At 47.8% G+C, this 21246-nt stretch overlaps 1 protein-coding gene across 1 annotated transcript in view; it reads left to right on the top strand.

The window, feature by feature from the left end:
• LOC311099405 (neurocan core protein-like) overlaps positions 1-20439 on the top strand; it is a gene marked incomplete at its 5' end in the record, with an annotated part of 42714 nt that extends 22275 nt beyond the window's left edge. Inside the window, 8 exons of the mRNA XM_084140103.1 lie at positions 4577-5225; positions 5435-5548; positions 5642-5755; positions 10711-10869; positions 11538-11620; positions 17857-18001; positions 18120-18302; positions 18415-20439. Of these exons, the coding sequence (XP_083996229.1) occupies positions 4577-5225; positions 5435-5548; positions 5642-5755; positions 10711-10869; positions 11538-11620; positions 17857-18001; positions 18120-18302; positions 18415-18593 (1626 nt within the window). The 3' untranslated portion in view covers positions 18594-20439. The remainder of the gene's footprint in view (positions 1-4576; positions 5226-5434; positions 5549-5641; positions 5756-10710; positions 10870-11537; positions 11621-17856; positions 18002-18119; positions 18303-18414) is intronic.
• Between the last annotated feature and the right edge of the window lie 807 nt (positions 20440-21246).

Here is a 21246-nt window from a genome sequence, read left to right as displayed (position 1 = left end):
GTTTTGGGGCTGTCGCTGGGCAACACAGACTTTCAACTCCCTCCAAAGATTTTCTATGGTGTTGAGATCTGGAGACTGGCTAGGCCACTCCAGGACCTTGAAATGCTTCTTACGAAGCCACTCCTTCGTTTTTCGGGCGGTGTGTTTGGGATCATTGTCATGCTGAAAGACCCAGCCACGTTTCATCTTCAATGCCCTTGCTGATGGAAGGAGGGTTTCACTCAAAATCTCACGATACATGGCACCATTCATTCTTTCCTTTACACGGATCAGTCGTCCTGGTCCCTTTGCAGAAAAACAGCCCCAAAGCATGATGTTTCCAACCCCACGCTTCACAGTAGGTATGGTGTTCTTTGGATGCAACTCAGCATTCTTTGTCCTCCAAACATGACGAGTTGAGTTTTTACCAAAAAGTTATATTTTGGTTTCATCTGACCATATGACATTCTCCCAATCCTCTTCTGGATCATCCAAATGCACTTCAGACGGGCCTGGACATGTACTGGCTTAAGCAGGGGGACACGTCTTGCACTGCAGGATTTGAGTCCCTGGCGGCGTAGTGTGTTACTGATGGTAGGCTTTGTTACTTTGGTCCCAGCTCTCTGCAGGTCATTCACTAGGTCCCTCCGTGTGGTTCTGGGATTTTTGCTCACCGTTCTTGTGATCATTTTGACCCCACGGGGTGAGATCTTGCGTGGAGCCCCAGATCGAGGGAGATTATCAGTGGTCTTGTATGTCTTCCATTTCCTAATAATTGCTCCCACAGTTGATTTCTTCAAACCAAGCTGCTTACCTATTGCAGATTCAGTCTGCCCAGCCTGGTGCAGGTCTACAATTTTGTTTTTGGTGTCCTTTGACAGCTCTTTGGTCTTGGCCATTGTGGAGTTTGGAGTGTGACTGTTTGAGGTTGTGGACAGGTGTCTTTTATACTGATAACAAGTTCAAACAGGTGCCATTAATACAGGTAACGAGTGGAGGACAGAGGAGCCTCTTAAAGAAGAAGTTACAGGTCTGTGAGAGCCAGAAATCTTGCTTGTTTGTAGGTGACCAAATACTTATTTTCCACCATAATTTGCAAATAAATTCATTAAAAATCCTACAATGGGATTTTCTGGATTTTTTTTCCTCAATTTGTCTGTCATAGTTGACGTGTACCTATGATGAAAATGACAGGCCTCTCTCATCTTTTTAAGTGGGAGAACTTGCACAATTGGTGGCTGACTAAATACTTTTTTTCCCCACTGTATATATGTGTGTGTCTCAGGACTGCAGCAGTGCACAGTGAATGTGTGTCTGAACGAAGCATCCTGCTACCAGAGAGGCAGCGCCAGCATCTGTGTGTGTGAACCTGGATACATCGGACAGCACTGTGAGACAGGTACACACACACACACACACACGCACACACACACACACACACACACACACACACACACACACAGAGATATCATATTGTCTCTGTTATTTGTGTAGATGTTGATGAGTGCCAGTCCAACCCATGTCGTAATGGAGCCACCTGTATAGACGGAGTCAACTCCTTCACCTGTGTGTGTCTGCCCAGCTACACAGGACAGCTCTGTGAACAAGGTAACACACATACACATGCGCACACACACAAACACACCTGTGCAGCTGCTTTAAAACCCTAATCAAGGCTTTTACAAAATAGAGACAGCCTTTCAAGCCTGACTGTTACACCCAAACCAGGAACCAGACCAGGAACCAGACCAGGAGCCAGACCAGGAACCAGGCCAACCCAGGCAGGAGTGACTGTAGGAGACCACACTGGACATCACACAGACTCTTCTACACAGCCCAGAGACCACTCCCACCAACCTGCCACACAAGATAAAGATCTCTCCACTCATACTAAAGATCAAACCAGATACCTTTCTACAGATTGGATGGACCAAACCACTCAGCAAACCATTCAGGATAGGAATCACTCCACAGACACTAAGGATCATTCCAAATACCCTGCTACACAAACCACCCAGCGTCCAACACACGACAGGGATACCACCAAGAACCAAACCACACACGATAGAGATCACTCCACACACACTAAGGACCAAACCAAACAACCCTCTGACCCTAGATTCCCCACCACCCACCATAAGGACCAAACCAGTCACTCTACCACAGATCAGAAGACCCCACAGCACCTGAACCAAACGCATACACCCCCTGCACACCCCTCCACTTCACTTCCCGCCCACCCCTCCCACCCCATCCCCGACTGGGCCCTGACCCCCCAGGACCCCCTACCTGAGGGGGAGGAGTTTGTGGATTATGACCGTGTGATTGGTCCTCCTCTGCCGGAGGCCGGCCCCCCTGTTCCTGATGAACGTCAGTCCACATACCAGCCTGAAACAGGAACTGACTACTACATCGAGGCTCAGTTCGTCGATGTCAGGGGTAGGTGTAAATATCAGAGCCTATTCAATGTGTTTAACAAGGGGTGCATGACGTCATCATGGCCGCTGTCTTCTCTGCTCTCAGGGTTGTAGTTGAATGTTGATGATGATAATAATGTTCTTGATGCTGATGTTTCTGATGATGACGATGACAGCGATGACGATGTTGATCATGCTATTGATGGCTTTGCTATGATGATGATGATGATGATGATGATGATGATGATGATTATATATATGTGTGTGTCTCAGGACTGCAGCAGTGCACAGTGAATGTGTGTCTGAATAAAGCATCCTGCTACCAGAGAGGCAGCGCCAGCATCTGTGTGTGTGAACCTGGATACATCGGACAGCACTGTGAGACAGGTACACACACACACACACACACACACACACACACACACAGAGATATCATATTGTCTCTGTTATTTGTGTAGATGTTGATGAGTGCCAGTCCAACCCATGTCGTAATGGAGCCACCTGTATAGACGGAGTCAACTCCTTCACCTGTGTGTGTCTGCCCAGCTACACAGGACAGCTCTGTGAACAAGGTAACACACATACACATGCGCACACACACAAACACACCTGTGCAGCTGCTTTAAAACCCTAATCAAGGCTTTTACAAAATAGAGACAGCCTTTCAAGCCTGACTGTTACACCCAAACCAGGAACCAGACCAGGAACCAGGCCAGGAACCAGACCAGGAACCAGACCAGGAACCAGACCAGGAGCCAGACCAGGAACCAGGCCAACCCAGGCAGGAGTGACTGTAGGAGACCACACTGGACATCACACAGACTCTTCTACACAGCCCAGAGACCACTCCCACCAACCTGCCACACAAGTTAAAGATCTCTCCACTCATACTAAAGATCAAACCAGATACCCTTCTACAGATTGGATGGACCAAACCACTCAGCAAACCAAACAGGATAGGAATCACTCCACAGACACTAAGGATCATTCCAAATACCCTGCTACACAAACCACCCAGCGTCCAACACACGACAGGGATCCCACCAAGAACCAAACCACATACGATAGAGATCACTCCACACACACTAAGGACCAAACCAAACAACCCTCTGACCCTAGATTCCCCACCACCCACCATAAGGACCAAACCAGTCACTCTACCACAGATCAGAAGACCCCACAGCACCTGAACCAAACGCATACACCCCCTGCACACCCCTCCACTTCACTTCCCGCCCACCCCTCCCACCCCATCCCCGACTGGACCCAGACCCCCCTACCTGAGGGGGAGGAGTTTGTGGATTATGACCGTGTGATTGGTCCTCCTCTGCCGGAGGCCGGCCCCCCTGTTCCTGATGAACGTCAGTCCACATACCAGCCTGAAACAGGAACTGACTACTACATCGAGGCTCAGTTCGTCGATGTCAGGGGTAGGTGTAAATATCAGAGCCTATTCAATGTGTTTAACAAGGGGTGCATGACGTCATCATGGCCGCTGTCTTCTCTGCTCTCAGGGTTGTAGTTGAATGTTGATGATGATAATAATGTTCTTGATGCTGATGTTTCTGATGATGACGATGACAGCGATGACGATGTTGATCATGCTATTGATGGCTTTGCTATGATGATGATGATGATGATGATGATGATTATATATATGTGTGTGTCTCAGGACTGCAGCAGTGCACAGTGAATGTGTGTCTGAACGAAGCATCCTGCTACCAGAGAGGCAGCGCCAGCATCTGTGTGTGTGAACCTGGATACATCGGACAGCACTGTGAGACAGGTACACACACACACACACACACACACACACACACACACACACACACACACACACACACACACACACACACACACAGAGATATCATATTGTCTCTGTTATTTGTGTAGATGTTGATGAGTGCCAGTCCAACCCATGTCGTAATGGAGCCACCTGTATAGACGGAGTCAACTCCTTCACCTGTGTGTGTCTGCCCAGCTACACAGGACAGCTCTGTGAACAAGGTAACACACATACACATGCGCACACACACAAACACACCTGTGCAGCTGCTTTAAAACCCTAATCAAGGCTTTTACAAAATAGAGACAGCCTTTCAAGCCTGACTGTTACACCCAAACCAGGAACCAGACCAGGAGCCAGACCAGGAACCAGGCCAGGAGCCAGACCAACCCAGGCAGGAGTGACTGTAGGAGACCACACTGGACATCACACAGACTCTTCTACACAGCCCAGAGACCACTCCCACCAACCTGCCACACAAGTTAAAGATCTCTCCACTCATACTAAAGATCAAACCAGATACCCTTCTACAGATTGGATGGACCAAACCACTCAGCAAACCATTCAGGATAGGAATCACTCCACAGACACTAAGGATCATTCCAAATACCCTGCTACACAAACCACCCAGCGTCCAACACACGACAGGGATACCACCAAGAACCAAACCACACACGATAGAGATCACTCCACACACACTAAGGACCAAACCAAACAACCCTCTGACCCTAGATTCCCCACCACCCACCATAAGGACCAAACCAGTCACTCTACCACAGATCAGAAGACCCCACAGCACCTGAACCAAACGCATACACCCCCTGCACACCCCTCCACTTCACTTCCCGCCCACCCCTCCCACCCCATCCCCGACTGGACCCAGACCCCCCTACCTGAGGGGGAGGAGTTTGTGGATAATGACGGTGCGATTGGTCCTCCTCTGCCGGAGGCCGGCCCTCCTGTTCCTGATGAACCTCAGTCCACATACCAGCCTGAAACAGGAACTGACTACTACATCGAGGCTCAGTTCGTCGATGTCAGGGGTAGGTGTAAATATCAGAGCCTATTCAAAGTGTTTAACAAGGGGTGCATGACGTCATCATGGCCGCTGTCTTCTCTGCTCTCAGGGTTGTAGTTGAATGTTGATGATGATAATAATGTTCTTGACGCTGATGACGATGTTGATCATGCTATTGATGGCTTTGCTATGATGATGATGATGATGATGATTATATATATGTGTGTGTCTCAGGTCTGCAGCACTGCACAGTGAATGTGTGTCTGAACGAAGCATCCTGCTACCAGAGAGGCAGCTCCAGCATCTGTGTGTGTGAACCTGGATACACCGGACAGCGCTGTGAGACAGGTACACACACATACACACGTGCGCACACACACACACACACACACACACACACACACACACACAGATATCATATTGTCTCTGTTATTTGTGTAGATGTTGATGAGTGCCAGTCCAACCCATGTCGTAATGGAGCCACCTGTATGGACGGAGTCAACTCCTTCACCTGTGTGTGTCTGCCCAGCTACACAGGACAGCTCTGTGAACAAGGTAACACACACACACAAACATGTGCAGCTGCTTTAATACTCTAATTAAGGCTTTTACAAATCAGAGACAGGCTTTCAAGCCAACTCACAGTTCTGTCCAAATGTGGTAAATCATTATAGTGGATCTGCCAGCTCTTGGTCATATTTAGTCAGTAGACAGACTACATTCTCTGGATCAGGCTGGGAAAGCCAATGTCTAAGGGTGGCTACGGCTGTGTCTGAGGGGAACACACACACACCACGCCACACACACACACACACACACACACACACACACACACACACACACACACACACACACACACACGCACACACACACAGTGAGTCATGTCTCTGCTCCCTGGATATCCCCTGACACTGGGCGTTAGATCCACAGTCCACAGTTGATTAGAACCAGCTCCATTGCCAGTATTTCTACTATTACTCAGTGACTAACCCACCCACACACATTGGCTCACGTGCACACACACATACTGTACATACGTGCATTGTGTACATTCACACTCTTACTGTCTGCACAGTGCATACACAAATATCATGCAAAACAAATAAACACACTGACACCCAAACCTGGAGAGCCACAGCTGTTTTCTCATGGTAGTGTGTCAGGGGAGAGAGAGAAAGGAGAGAATTAGTCCATTATTGTGTTAGAAAGATGTTGCAGCTGTGAGGAACTAGATCAATGCAGGCTGTACTAACCACTGGCATGGACCAAACCAACTATTTATCCAATACAGAGCTGCTCATTGACAGTGTGTGTGTGGGTGGGTGGACATGTTTAACTATTTTTGTGGGGACCAAACATTTTACCAACTGGGGACATTTTGATAGTCCCCACGAAGTCAGATGCTATTTCTAGGGGGTTTAGGATTAAGGTTAGAATTACGTTTAGGGTTAGGAGCTAGGGTTAGGTTTAGGGTTAAGGTTAGGTTTTTGGGTTAAGGTTAGGGTAAGAGTACGGGTAGGGTTAGCTTTAGGGGTTAGGGAAAATAGGATTTTGAATGGGACTGAATTGGAAAGGTTAGCTATACAAGACTTGTGTGTGTGTGTGTGCTTAGCGAGAGTGTATATTAAGTTAATAAAGTTGATCTGAAGTTTGCTGATGATAGACACAGCCTGAGGCCCTGGGTAAAGAGTTCATAACCCCCCACCTAACATACACACACACACACACACACAGAGAGACACAAACACACACACACAGAGAGACACACACACACACACAGAGAGACATACACAGGGACTGCCAGTCTTGGTTTAGCCCTTTATAAGGTTAAATACAGTAAAAGGGTTGTATGTTTCTCTAGACATTCTAACCCATTATAATCAATAACATCACAAAGACCTGCTTATTCAGCCCGTATGGTATGAATGGGACTGGTCATTCCCTAGCAACGAACATAGCAACAATACTTGTGTGAAACAAGCAAAACATACCAGAGAAATTAACATTGTTTTTTTACAGATTGGCATTCGCCGTATCATTTGTCTCATCATTAAATTATGTAAACACATGAAGTGTTGTTTTTCGTAACCTATTGAACTTCAACATTCAAGAGTAGAACACTCAGAATAAACTTCTAGAATGATGGAACTACTCTAAACAACTATTCAGAATTATTGTTCTATGAGAACAGCTCACCAGAGAATCATGTTGTGAATGGTTATCTCATCCAAGCCAGCAGCGCGCCGGATCATGGTGTTCTGACATACACTACATGTACAGTGGGGAGAACAAGTATTTGATACACTGCCGATTTTGCAGGTTTTCCTACTTACAAAGCATGTAGAGGTCTGTAATTTTTATCATAGGTACACTTCAACTGTGAGAGACGGAATCTAAAACAAAAATCCAGAAAATCACATTGTATGATTTTAAAGTAATTAATTAGCATTTTATTGCATGACATAAGTATTTGATACATCAGAAAAGCAGAACTTAATATTTGGTACAGAAACCTCTGTTTGCAATTACAGAGATCATACGTTTCCTGTAGGTCTTGACCAGGTTTGCACACACTGCAGCAGGGATTTTGATCCACTCCTCCATACAGACCTTCTCCAGATCCTTCAGGTTTCGGGGCTGTCGCTGGGCAATACAGACTTTCAGCTCCCTCCATAGATTTTCTATTGGGTTCAGGTCTGGAGACTGGCTAGGCCACTCCAGGACCTTGAGATGCTTCTTACGGAGCCACTCCTTAGTTGCCCTGGCTGTGTGTTTCGGGTCGTTGTCATGCTGGAAGACCCAGCCACGACCCATCTTTAATGCTCTTACTGAGGGAAGGAGGTTGTTGGCCAAGATCTTGCGATACATGGCCCCATCCATCCTCCCCTCAATACGGTGCAGTCGTCCTGTCCCCTTTGCAGAAAAGCATCCCCAAAGAATGATGTTTCCACCTCCATGCTTCACGGTTGGGATGGTGTTCTTGGGGTTGTACTCATCCTTCTTCTTCCTCCAAACACGGCGAGTGGAGTTTAGACCAAAAAGCTCTATTTTTGTCTCATCAGACCACATGACCTTCTCCCATTCCTCCTCTGGATCATCCAGATGGTCATTGGCAAACTTCAGACGGGCCTGGACATGCGCTGGCTTGAGCAGGGGGATTTTAATCCATGACGGCATAGTGTGTTACTAATAGTTTTCTTTGAGACTGTGGTCCCAGCTCTCTTCAGGTCATTGACCAGGTCCTGCCGTGTAGTTCTGGGCTGATCCCTCACCTTCCTCATTGATGCCCCACGAGGTGAGATCTTGCATGGAGCCCCAGACCGAGGGTGATTGACCGTCATCTTGAACTTCTTCCATTTTCTAATAATTGCGCCAACAGTTGTTGCCTTCTCACCAAGCTGCTTGCCTTTTGTCCTGTAGCCCATCCCAGCCTTGTGCAGGTCTATAATTTTATCCCTGATGTCCTTACACAGCTCTCTGGTCTTGGCCATTGTGGAGAGGTTGGAGTCTGTTTGATTGAGTGTGTGGACAGGTTTCTTTTATACAGGTAACGAGTTCAAACAGGTGCAGTTAATACAGGTAATGAGTGGAGAACAGGAGGGCTTCTTAAAGAAAAACTAACAGGTCTGTGAGAGCCGGAATTCTTACTGGTTGGTAGGTGATCAAAGACGTATGTCATGCAATAAAATGCAAATTAATTACTTAAAAATCATACAATGTGATTTTCTGGATTTTTGTTTTAGATTCCGTCTCTCACAGTTGAAGTATACCTATGATAAAAATGACAGACCTCTACATGCTTTGTAAGTAGGAAAACCTGCAAAATCGGCAGTGTATGAAATACTTGTTCTCCCCACTGTATGTGGACACCTGCTCAGCGAACATCTCATTCCAAAATCATAGCCATTAATATGGAGTTGGTCCCCCTTTGCTGCTATAACAGCCTCCACTCTTCTGGGAAGGCTTTCCACTAGATGTTGGAACATTGCTGCGGGGACTTGCTTCTATTCAGCCACAAGAGCATTAGTGAGGTCAGGCACTGATGTTAGGCGATTAGGCCTGGCTCGCAGTCAGCATTCCAATTCATCCAAAAGGTGTTCGATGGGGTTGAGGTCAGGACTCTGTGCAGGCCAGTCAAGTTCTTCCACACTGATCTCGACAAACCATTTCTGTATGGACCTCGCTTTGTGCACGGGGGCATTGTCAGGCTGAAACAGGAAAGGGCCTTCACCAAACTGTTGCCACAAAGTTGGAAGCACAGAATCGTCTAGAATGTCATTTTATGCTGTAGCGTTAAGATTTCCCTTCACTGGAACTAAGGGGCCTAGCCCAAACCATGAAAAATAGCCCCAGACCATTATTCCTCCTCCACCAAACTTTACAGTTGGCACTATGCATTGGGGCAGGTAGCGTTCTCCTGGCATCCACCAAACCCAGATCGTCCGTCGGACTGCCAGAGGGTGAAGCGTGATTAATCACTCCAGAGAACGCGTTTCCACTGCTCCAGTGTCCAATGGCGGCAAACTTTACACCACTCCAGCCGACGCTTGGCATTGCGCATGGTGATCTTAGGCTTGTGTGCGGCTGCTCGGCCATAGAAGCCCATTTCATGAAGCTCCCGACGAACAGTTCTTGCGCTGACGTTGCTTCCAGAGGCAGCTTGGAACTCGGTAGTGAGTGTTGCAACCGAGGACAGACGACTTTTACATGCTACGCGGTTCAGCACTCGGCGGTCCTGTTCTGTGAGCTTGTGTGGCCTAGACATTTCCACTTCACAATAACAGCACGTACAGTTGACCGGGGCAGCTCTAGCAGGGCTGACTTGTTGGAAAGGTGGCATCCTATGACAGTGCCACGTTGAAAGTCACTTCAGTACGGGCCATTCTACTGCCAATGTTTGTCTATGGAGATTGCATGGCGGTGTGCTCGATTTTATACACCTGTCAGCAACGGGTGTGGCTGAAATAGCCGAATCCACTAAATGGGTGTCCACATACTTTTGCACACCAGCATGCGTTTCATGACCAAATCTAACAAAGTCCAACATCAACAAAGAGGGTTCACTATGGAGCTACAGTCCCTTTTTTGTCATTTTAGCAGACGCTCTTATCCAGAGCGACTTACAGTTAGTACTCATCTATTGACTGGGCTTATGCAGGCGGATTCAATGTGTGTGCGGGCATGACAGCGAGCAAGCTTGCGTGTTTGGCCTAGAGAATAGGGGAACTTGTGAGGGTTTCCAAACAGGCTAATGAGTTTCAATTGTGAGCCTATGAGTTTGTAAGCTCATTCAGCCAGCTGGAGCGCTCTCTCCCTCTTACAGTCCACCCTTCATTTTAGTTTCTCTCTCTTTCACTCTCTCACTCTGTTTTACTCTCTTTCGCTCTCTGTTTCTCTCTCTCTCTTCACCTCCAAGTTTGTGCAATTTGTTTAATCTCTGTAGATATTGTTAGTCATTGATTTATTCTCTTCGTCATTGATTCCTCTCGCTCTCCCTGTCTCTCCCCCAGACACGGAGGTGTGTGAGTATGGCTGGCAGAAGTTCCAGAGCCAGTGTTATAAGTACATCACCCACCGTCGCACCTGGGATGCTGCCGAGAGGGAGTGTCGTCTCCAAGGAGCCCACCTCGTCAGTGTCCTGTCACAGGAGGAGCAGCTGTATGTCAACGGTAAGTCCGCCTCCTTTAGGTTATCATAGGTCACGGGTCACAGGTCACAGGCCCAGGTTAGGGTCAGAGGGTAGAGATTATGGGCTATAGAGATCATGTGTGTCGCATGTAGCACTCAATTGTCCATATGAAACTGTTTTTATGAGTCTGTACACCAACACAGAAAACAAACTGTAAAAGACTGGTGTTTGTGCAACAAGCAGCTCAGAAGGCTGGCTGGGGTAATAACATGACCCAGTTTCTGACTTGTTTATGGGGGACAGTTGATGGTGCAAGGGGGGTGGGGGGTTTTGTATACAAGATGGACTCATTTCATGCTCTAGGGATGATTACCTACTCTACAGTAAGTATCCCCTCTGCTTTTGTCTGTATTGTTTCTCTCTCACACACACACACACACACACACACACACACTGCAATCTGTAATCTAGTCTGTAAACATGCAAGCTTTATTGTGTTAGACAGATAAGATGGGAACAGGGAAAGGGAGAGGAGAGAAATAGGGAGAGGAGAAGGGAGGTACAGGGTTTAGGAAAGTGGGAGAGAGAAGGAGAGGTTGGCAGTGTTTCGGGGCTCAGAAAGCAGGCTTTGGGAACAGGAAACTGGTTATTTCCTGTTGTAGAGCTAAAGAGAATCAGGCTAATCTAACTGTTGTTTCTAACCCCTAGGTCTGGGCCATGACTACCAGTGGATCGGTCTAAACGACAAGATGTTTGAGAGAGACTTCCGCTGGACTGACGGCAACATCATGGTAAGACAGGAGAAAATCACCCTGATAAGATATTATATGATATGGGTGTTACTACTTATTATATATATATACACACACACACACACACACACACACACACACACACGCACGCACACACTGTCCAGCTGTTTTCTCTGTATGACGTCTGGGGAGTTATCGCTCAGTACAACAAGACACACCCTTGTTCACTTCTAAGTGTTCCAGTGTGCGTTTGGGTGTGTATTCAAGTTAACATGCATCACTGCATGGTTGAAGCCGTTTGGACCAGGGACACTGCGACAAAAAGAACCCAGGGAAGAGAGAGGTCATCGGCGGGTAGAGTTGGGGAGAACTCTCCCTGTCCCCATGTCCATCTGCCTGTTGGTGGTGGTGGTGGGAGGTTGGCTAAACAGTTGGGTCAGCTACAGATAGAGATTATGGGGCTGGCTCACTTAGATGGAGCCATCGCGCCCCATATAGCCTCTCTGTATATTACAGCCACAGACTAAGATCTCTTCAGCAAAAAACATCAAAATTAATGACAGATTTCTTAAATGATCTTAGATTAATTCTGACTATTTTGAGGAAGTGCATACGGGCTACGGCGTCCCAAAATGGACAAACAGTACTATTGCCGTTTTTTTCTATTTTAAGGGAGTATGCGCAAGCACACTCTTTCAGCCAGCTGAAGCATGCTGGCACCTTTACTCCACCTCAGCACCATTCAAATCCAATCCAATTACATTTGTCACATGATTTGTAAACAACAGGTGTAGACTAACAGTGAAATGCTTACTTACGGGCCCTTCCCAACAATGCAGAGAGAAAGAAAAGTAAAACACGTGTCACGGTATACTTGTGGATGTGGTGGTGAAGTCAGGCGCAGGAAACAGCGGATAAGTCAAAATGACTTTACTTGACTCAATGACACAATACAAAAATAATTGGCCTCGAAAACACAGGAGGCGAAAACCTACGCGCAACTCGTAAAACACTAATGCACAACATATACCAAAAAGACAAACGACAGGCGGACAAGTACACTATTAAAGAGATGTACGCATATCACGCTGCGCCTTGGTCCACTCATTATGACGACCGTGACAGAAGATCTCACCAAAACAGGACCAAGCAGCGTGTCCAGGAGCAGACAGCCTGGACTTGGGAGGAGATCTTGGACGGGCAGGGGTCCTGGACTTGGGAGGAAATCCAGGCCGGAATGGATCGCCGTCCGTGGGAGGAGACGGTGGAGGCGCGCCATAGAGAGGAGCAGCGGCGCCAATCGGGTCGACGTCGGACACGCAAGAGGCAACCCCAATAATTTTTTTGGGGGGGGCACACGGCATGGACGACGGGGCTGCTGGAGGCAGCTACAGGGCGAGTTTGGGGATTAGGAGAGGCCACAGGGTTTGGGGGGCTGAAAGGGAGGTTGGCGGAGCCTAGAGGTAGAGCAGACCCAACTCCCGGTACTCAGGCTAGGCAGCGTGAGACTGGGCAGGTTCCGAGGTATGCGGAGCTGCGTACTGTGCCGCGAGTGGTCCGGCACAGTCCGGTACGTCCTGTGCGAGCACCACGCACGTGTCGTGCTAAGGTGGGCATGCAGCCTTGACGGAGTGTGCCGGCTCAACGCTCGTGGCCTCCAGTACCCCTCCTCGGTCCCGGATATCCTGCGCCAGTGTCACGTGCTGTAGTGCCAGTACGAGTACACAGCCCTGTACGTCCTGTGCTGATGCCTCACACAGAGTGTGTAAAAATAGGCATTCAGCCAGGACGGGTTGTGTCAACTCTTCGCTCCAGACCTCCAGTCCGTCTCGACAGCCCGGTCCGGCCTGTTCCTGCTCCCCGCACCAAGCCTGTGGTGCGCGTCGCCAGCCCGGCCCGGCCTGTTCCTGCTCCCCGCACCAAGCCTGTGGTGCGCGTCGCCAGCCCGGTCCGGCCTGTTCCTGCCCCTCGCACCAAGCCTGTGGTGCGCGTCGCCAGCCCGGCCCGGCCTGTTCCTGCCCCTCGCACCAAGCCTGTGGTGCACGTCGCCAGCCCGGCCCGGCCTGTTCCTGTCCCTCGCACCAAGCCTGTGGTGCGCGTAGCCAGCCCGGTCCGGCCTGTTCCTGCTCCCCGCACCATGCCTGTGGTGCGCGTCGCCAGCCCGGTCCGGCCTGTTCCTGCCCCTCGCACCAAGCCTGTGGTGCGCGTCGCCAGCCCGGCCCGGCCTGTTCCTGCCCCTCGCACCAAGCCTGTGGTGCGCGTCGCCAGCCCGGTCCGGCCTGTTCCTGCCCCTCGCACCAAGCCTGTGGTGCGCGTCGCCAGCCCGGCCCGGCCTGTTCCTGCCCCTCGCACCAAGCCTGTGGTGCACGTCGCCAGCCCGGCCCGGCCTGTTCCTGTCCCTCGCACCAAGCCTGTGGTGCGCGTAGCCAGCCCGGTCCGGCCTGTTCCTGCTCCCCGCACCAAGCCTGTGGTGCGCGTCGCCAGCCCGGTCCGGCCTGTTCCTGCCCCTCGCACCAAGCCTGTGGTGCGCGTCGCCAGCCCGGCCCGGCCTGTTCCTGCCCCTCGCACCAAGCCTGTGGTGCACGTCGCCAGCCCGGCCCGGCCTGTTCCTGTCCCTCGCACCAAGCCTGTGGTGCGCGTAGCCAGCCCGGTCCGGCCTGTTCCTGCTCCCCGCACCATGCCTGTGGTGCGCGTCGCCAGCCCAGCCCGGCCTGTTCCTGCTCCCCGCACCAAGCCAGTGGTGCGCATCGTCAGCCCGGTCCGGCCCGTTCCTGCCCCCCGCACCAAGCAAGTGGTGCGCGTCGTCAGCCCGGTCCGGCCCGTTCCTGCTCCCCGCACCAAGTCAGTGGTGCGCGTCGTCAGCCCGGTCCGGCCCATTCCTGCTCCCCGCACCAAGCCTGTGGTGCGCGTCGTCAGTCCGGCACAGCCCGTGCCTGTTTCACCGGTGCCTGGTCAGGTACCGGTCAGCTGCTCCACACCGGAACCTAAGCAATCCGCTCCACCGATGTCCAGTCCAGCTCCAGCCAGCGGGGCCAGACCAGACCAGGGGCGCTACGGGGGGGTTGTTAGAGGGTGGTGGTCACGCCCGGAGCCGGATCCGCCTCCGAGGTGGAATGCCCACCCGGCCCCTCCCCTGTTGGGTTTATGTTGGCGCGGTCGCAGTCCGCGCCTTTGGGGGTGGGGGGGGTACTGTCACGCCCTGGCTCTGGGGACTCTTGTATGTTGAGCCAGGGTGTTAGTTTCTTTGTGTAGTGTCTATGTTTCGTTTCCTATGTTCTGTTCTAGGTTATGTGTTTCTATGTTGGCCGGGGTGGTTCTCAATCAGAGGCAACAAGAATCAGCTGTTGCTTGTTGTCTCTGATTGGGAACCATACTTAGGCAGCCTTTTGTGCACTTGTGATTCGTGGGATCTTGTTCCGTGTAGGTTTGTGTATGACCGAGGACTTCACGTTTCGTTTTGTTGTTTTGTTATTTGTATCGTGTTGCTAAGTACACTATTAAAGAGATGTATGCATATCACGCTGCGCCTTGGTCCACTCATTATGACGACCGTGACAACACGTAATAATAGATACACAATGAGTAACGATAACTTGGCTATATACAAGGGGTACCAATACCAAGTTGATGTGCAGGGGTACGAGGTAATTGAGGTAGATACACTGCATTCGGAAAGTATTCAGACCCCTTCCCTTTTTCCACATTTTGTTATGTTACAACTTTATTCTAAAATTGATACAATTATATATTTTTCCTCATCAATCCACACACAATACCCCATAATGACAGAGCGAAAACACGTTTTTATAAACTTTTGCAAATTTAGTAAAAATAAAAAACGGAAATACCTTATTTACATATGTATTCAGACCCTTTGCTATGAGACTAGAAATTTAGCTCAGGTGCATCCTGTTTCCATTGATCATCCTTGAGATGTTTCTACAACCTGATTGGAGTCCACCTGTGGTTGATTTGGAAAGGCACACACCTGTCTATATAAGGTCCCACAGTTGACAGTGCATGTCAGAGCAAAAAGCAAGCCATGAGGTCAAAGGAATTGTCTGTAGAGCTCCGAGACAGGATTGTGTCAAGGCACAGATCTGGGGAAGGGTACCAAAAAATGTCTGCAGCATTGAAGGTCCCCAAGAACACAGTGGCCTCCATCATTCTTAAATGGAAGAAGTTTGGAACCACCAAGACTCTTCCTAGAGCTTGCCGCCTGGCCAAACTGAGCAATCGGGGGAGAAGGGCCTTGATCAGGGAGATGACCACGAACCCGATGGTCACTCTGACAGAGCTCCAGCGGTCCTCTGTGGAGATGGGAGAACCTTCCAGAAGGACAACCATCTCTGCAGCACTCCACCAATCAGGCCTTTATGATAGTGGCCAGACGGAAGCCACTCCTCAGTAAAAGGCACATGACAGCCTGCTTGGAATTTGCCAAAAGGCACCTAAAGGACTCTCAGACCATGAGAAACAAGATTCTCTGGTCTGATGAAACCAAGATTGAACTCTTTGGCCTGAATGCCAAGCTTTACGTCTGGAGGAAATCTGACACCATCCCTACGGTGATGCATGGTGGTGGCAGCATCATGGTGTGGGGATGTTTTTCAGAGGCAGGGACTGGGAGACTAGTCAGGATTGAGGGAAACATGAATGGAGCAAAGTACAGAGAGATCCTTGATGAAAACCTGCTCCAGAGCACTCAGGACCTCAGACTGGGGCGAAGGTTCACCTTCCAACAGGACAACGACCCTAAGCACACAGCCAAGACAACGCAGGAGTGGCTTCGGGACAAGTCTCTGAATGTCCTTGAGTGGCCCAGCCAGAGCCCGGACTTGAACCCGATCTCTGGAGAGACCTGAAAATAGCTGTGCAGCGACACTCCCCATCCAACCTGACAGAGATTGAGAGGATCTGCAGAGAATAATGGGAGAAACTCCCCAAATACAGGTGTGCCAAGCTTGTAGCATCATACCCAAGAAGACTCAAGGCTGTAATCGCTGCCAAAGGTGCTTCAACAAAGTACTGAGTGCATGGTCTGAATAATTATGTAAATGTGATATTTCTGGGTTTTTGTGTGGGTTTTTTTAGTAGAAAAAATATATAAAAACCTGTTTTTGCTTTTTCATTATGGGGTATTGTGTGTAGATTGATGAGGGAAAAAAACAATTTAATCAATTTTAGAATAAGGATGTAACATAACAAAATGTGGAAAAAGTCAAGGGGTCTGAATACTTTCTGAATGCACTGTACATATAACTTGTAATAAAGTGACAGATAGTAAGTAGCAACACCGTATGTTATGAGTAAAAAAAGTTAGTTCAAAAAGGGTCAATGCAGATAATCTGTGTAACTATTTGGTTAACTATTTAACTAACTATTTAGCAGTCTTATGGCTTGGGGGTAGAAGCTGTTCAGGGTCCTGTAGGTTTCAGACTTGGTGTATCGGTACCGCTTGCCATGCGGTAGCAGAGAGAACAGTCGATGACTTGGGTGGCTGGAGTCTTTGACAATTTTTTGGGCCTTCCTCTGACCGCCTGGTATAGAGTTCCTGGATGGCAGGGAGCTTGCCCCCAGTGATGTACTTGGCCCTACGCAGTACCCTCTGTAGCGCCTTGCGGTCGGATGCCAAGCGGTTGCCATTCCAGGCAGTGATGCAGCCAGTCAGGATGCTCTCAATGGTGCAGCTGTAGATCTTTTTCAGGATCTATAGGGCCCATGTACCAGCAACCCTTGGGGCACTTGGCATACCCACAGGGGGTACTTGAGAAGACTCATGAGACCATAGGCTTACTGGTAAAATCCACATTAGGGGGTACTTCAGGGGTACCCCGGGCAGAGCAAAGTTCAGTTGGTGGTACAGTAATAGAAAAAGATTGGGAACCACTGCAGTAGGAGTCTCCATCAGTGGAGGCTCCTCTGAGGATGAAGGAGAGAACCATCATCCTCAGTGAATTACATAAAAATAAAAATGGTGAAACATGAGGAGCAGGGTTAACAAAGGAACTGTGTGTAATATCCCAATAAGCTTGTTAAAAGGTATTGTCATCTGGTGCCTATAGTAGCTAGTGATTAATGAGATTTGTAAAGAAGTTACGTTAAAGATTCCTCCACTGTGTTATACAGTGACTAGCTTATAGGCCAGGTGTAGTCTGAGGATCCTATACTGTATAAGGGCTGTGTGAGCTATCAGAGTAGCTGTGATGCAGTAAAGGTGTTAGTGAATGTGACTAAACTTTGGTGATGATGACAGTGTGTGATTGTATTTGTAGCAATATGAGCACTGGCGTCCCAACCAGCCAGACAGTTTCTTCCAGTCTGGAGAGGACTGTGTGGTGATGATCTGGCACGAGGGAGGACAGTGGAATGACATACCCTGCAACTACCACCTCACCTTCACCTGCAAGAAGGGCACAGGTAACTCATGCACACACACACACACACACACACACACACACACACACACACACACACACACACACACACATAAACACATACATAGATACCTAACCCCTGTCCTCTCTCCTCCCTCCAGTCTCTTGCAGCCAGCCCCCAGTAGTGGAGGATGCTTGTGTGTTTGGTTCTATGAAGCCTCGTTATGAGATCAACACTCTGGTTCGTTACCACTGTAAAAACGGCTTCATACAGAGACACCCCCCCACCATCCGCTGCCGTGACAACGGCCAATGGGACAGCCCCAAGATCACCTGCATGAGCCGTGAGTACTGCCCACTTCTTCTGTCTCTGACTACCAGAACTAACTACACCCACCCAACTAATCAGGGCCTAGATCCAACGACATTAACAATCTCTCTTTTTGTTTTTTTCAGCCGCTACCTACCAGAAGTCTTTCGCTTCTAGGAAACGCACCGATAATCACAATCATAACCAGAATCAGTACAATCACAATACTCACAACCAAAACCATGACCAGTACAACTATCAAAACCAACAATACAACAGCCAAAACAATCAAGACCAACAGAAGAACTACAACCAGAAACTTTAGGGCAGCTGTAACCAAAAGCAAAAACAGCAGAGCGAGAGGAGTCATCAACACTAATCTGATCTCTGGTCAGTTCTTAAAAGCGCAGCTAAGGTTGCAACATTTCTGGGAAACGTGTACAGTTATTCTACATCCCTAATCCCAGACCAACTCTGATCAGATCTCATCCAACAGGCTTGATAGGACCCATAGATATACATATATATCTATTTATAAATATGTATAGCTATGGCTCTGAATACAGCCATGGGGGTATTTCACAAGGCACAGTCATAATCAGCAAGCTAACTCTGATAAACTCTGATAAAACACTTTTCTAGTTTAGAACCAGGTTTTATAAACAATGTTACATAGAGTATTGAGTCCATTTCAAATTCAGCAAGGACAAATTAATTTTCAGAATATTTATTTAAGTTAGCTGGCTAACTTGATTTTGATCTTGCTTAGTGAAATCCACCCCAGATCATGTCTAATTCTTCCTACAAACGTGACACACAGTGCCTTAATGGTTAATACAGCAACAATGTCCATCTCTAGAACAGGAGAGCTTGACCACTCCTGCTCTAGAGGGACACATCTCAATCCAGTGCCTTCTGAACGTTTCCACTTTACCCTGTTTCTTTACCCCATAGAAATAATCCACTGAAAATAACAGATATATTTGGCTTACCACCAAAATGTTTGCCTGTGTGTTGGTCACAAGTTTGTAATTATTGCTGTGAAAGAGCCCACTAAGTTAAATTAACATGAATTATTACAACGTTTCCAGTATTTGCAATGTTTTTGTGTGAGACGAAGAGTCACTCGTTTATCACAATCTTTGGTCAATCAATTTATTTAAAAGTCACTATGAAGTTAAATTTGTCTTATTAATGACTGTTACCATATGGTGCATAGAACTGATATGAGGAAAGAGCTATATCAGTTCCTTATAGGAGAGGAGATGAGGAGAGGTATACGTCAAACAATATCTGTGATAGTCACCTCCTTCAGTGGCTCTCCAGCATATTCAGAAATGTCAGTGATATCTTAATCTTAAAGACAATGGTTTTAAAAGGGATTGGGTTTCTTACGTTTAACCAATTTGTTATTGTTATGTATGCAATGATAAATAGGAAAAGAGAGAGTATAATGAATGTCCGGTGCGTAGGTGGGAAAAGTTATATAAGAAGCCGTAGCCGTTTAATTTATTGCATATGTTACACCTATAAATGGACTGTGATACTGTTTAAGGTAATTAGAACTGAAGTGATTGTTATAACGATGACTTATTTTGCTGTTTACAGAAATCTGCCTTGTTGTACCTTGCAGAGAAAGTACCTTATCTTACATTATGTTGCCTTTGTGTACTTTATGTTGCACAGAGTCTGTTTAGTAAAGTTCTACAATCCAGATATCTGAGCTGTTATCGCGCTGTTCAGGGGGATGACTTGTACCTGAGAGTCACCACAAACTGCTCTCAACAGAACCGACTTTGAGAAACATTCAAAGACACTTGACCATTTCTTCAGAAATACTACAAATAATTATTTTCCCCTAAGGACAGAAATGACTGGGTGAAGAAACAGCATTGAAAGTTTGTAGCCTTTGTCTTCTTGGTTTTCTGCTTTCATCCATTCTGTTTGCTCTCCATGTATGTGTTTTATCATAGTGTTTTATCATAGTGTTTTATCATCCAAATATGTGTGTTTCTAACCCAGAGAGTGTGGGGTATGCTGTATTGGGGAAGGCAAAGCGAATGTGAATACTTTGTCTGTTTTTATGTTCTTGTATCTGTTGTGTATGTCACCAAAAACTCACTAATACTGTACCTATACACCATCCTGTGCTCCATCTCACCTTCCGCTGACTGTGCAATAAAAATAAATACGATAACAGATTTGATCCAGTGTGTATCAATATTCTCACACTTCACATCTCAATGCAGAAGATTATTCAATAAAATCACTTGAGTTTATTGAACAATTATATGATTTTCTTTACCTGTCAGAGGTACTGACTACCAACAGAGGGAGCCACTGTACTTACTTTACAAAGTCTGGTGACGCAGTCAAAAGTTTAATGGTGTGAGTGATGACTGATGGTGCATACTCTCCCCCAGTGAATAAACAAATGAATGAATGAATGAATGGATGGATGAATGAATGAAATGATTGAAGTGAATAAATGACTCTTTCCTGTCTGTCAGTCAGTGCAGCCCTGCTGTGTGTCCAGGCAACAGATGCCTGCAGGCTAGGTGGGGGATCCTAAAATAGTGCTCTGCTCTGGAAACCAGCATGAATATATGAACCACTACCAGTAAACCAACATCTCAACCTCATGCCGTCATCCAGCTCCTAAAACAATCTGCTGCTTTGACAGACATTTTTCACTTACAAGATCAACGAACAGAACAGGAATACCATGAAAAGACCTCTGTGTACTTCTGTAATTCCCCAAACTGGCAGGAAAACCCTTATGCAAACGTCCCCACCCTTTGGAAACATGTACATTACAGAGGGCCTGTGTGTGTGTGCATCCGTGAATTACTGAAGGCCTGTGTCTTTACACCTGGCAGTCACAGCGTGCTTCAGTCCCAAATCAGCCCCTATCCTCTACCAATAGATACTGCACCTTGGCTCCTACTAAAGCCCTTATTCCTACATCACTCAGCAGT

The sequence above is a fragment of the Coregonus lavaretus genome (genome assembly GCF_964263955.1).
Source record: "Coregonus lavaretus genome assembly, chromosome: 24".
In the NCBI taxonomy this organism is placed as follows: domain Eukaryota; kingdom Metazoa; phylum Chordata; class Actinopteri; order Salmoniformes; family Salmonidae; genus Coregonus; species Coregonus lavaretus.
Note: the sequence above shows the minus strand (reverse complement) of the source record. Positions and strands in the feature narration are given on the sequence as shown.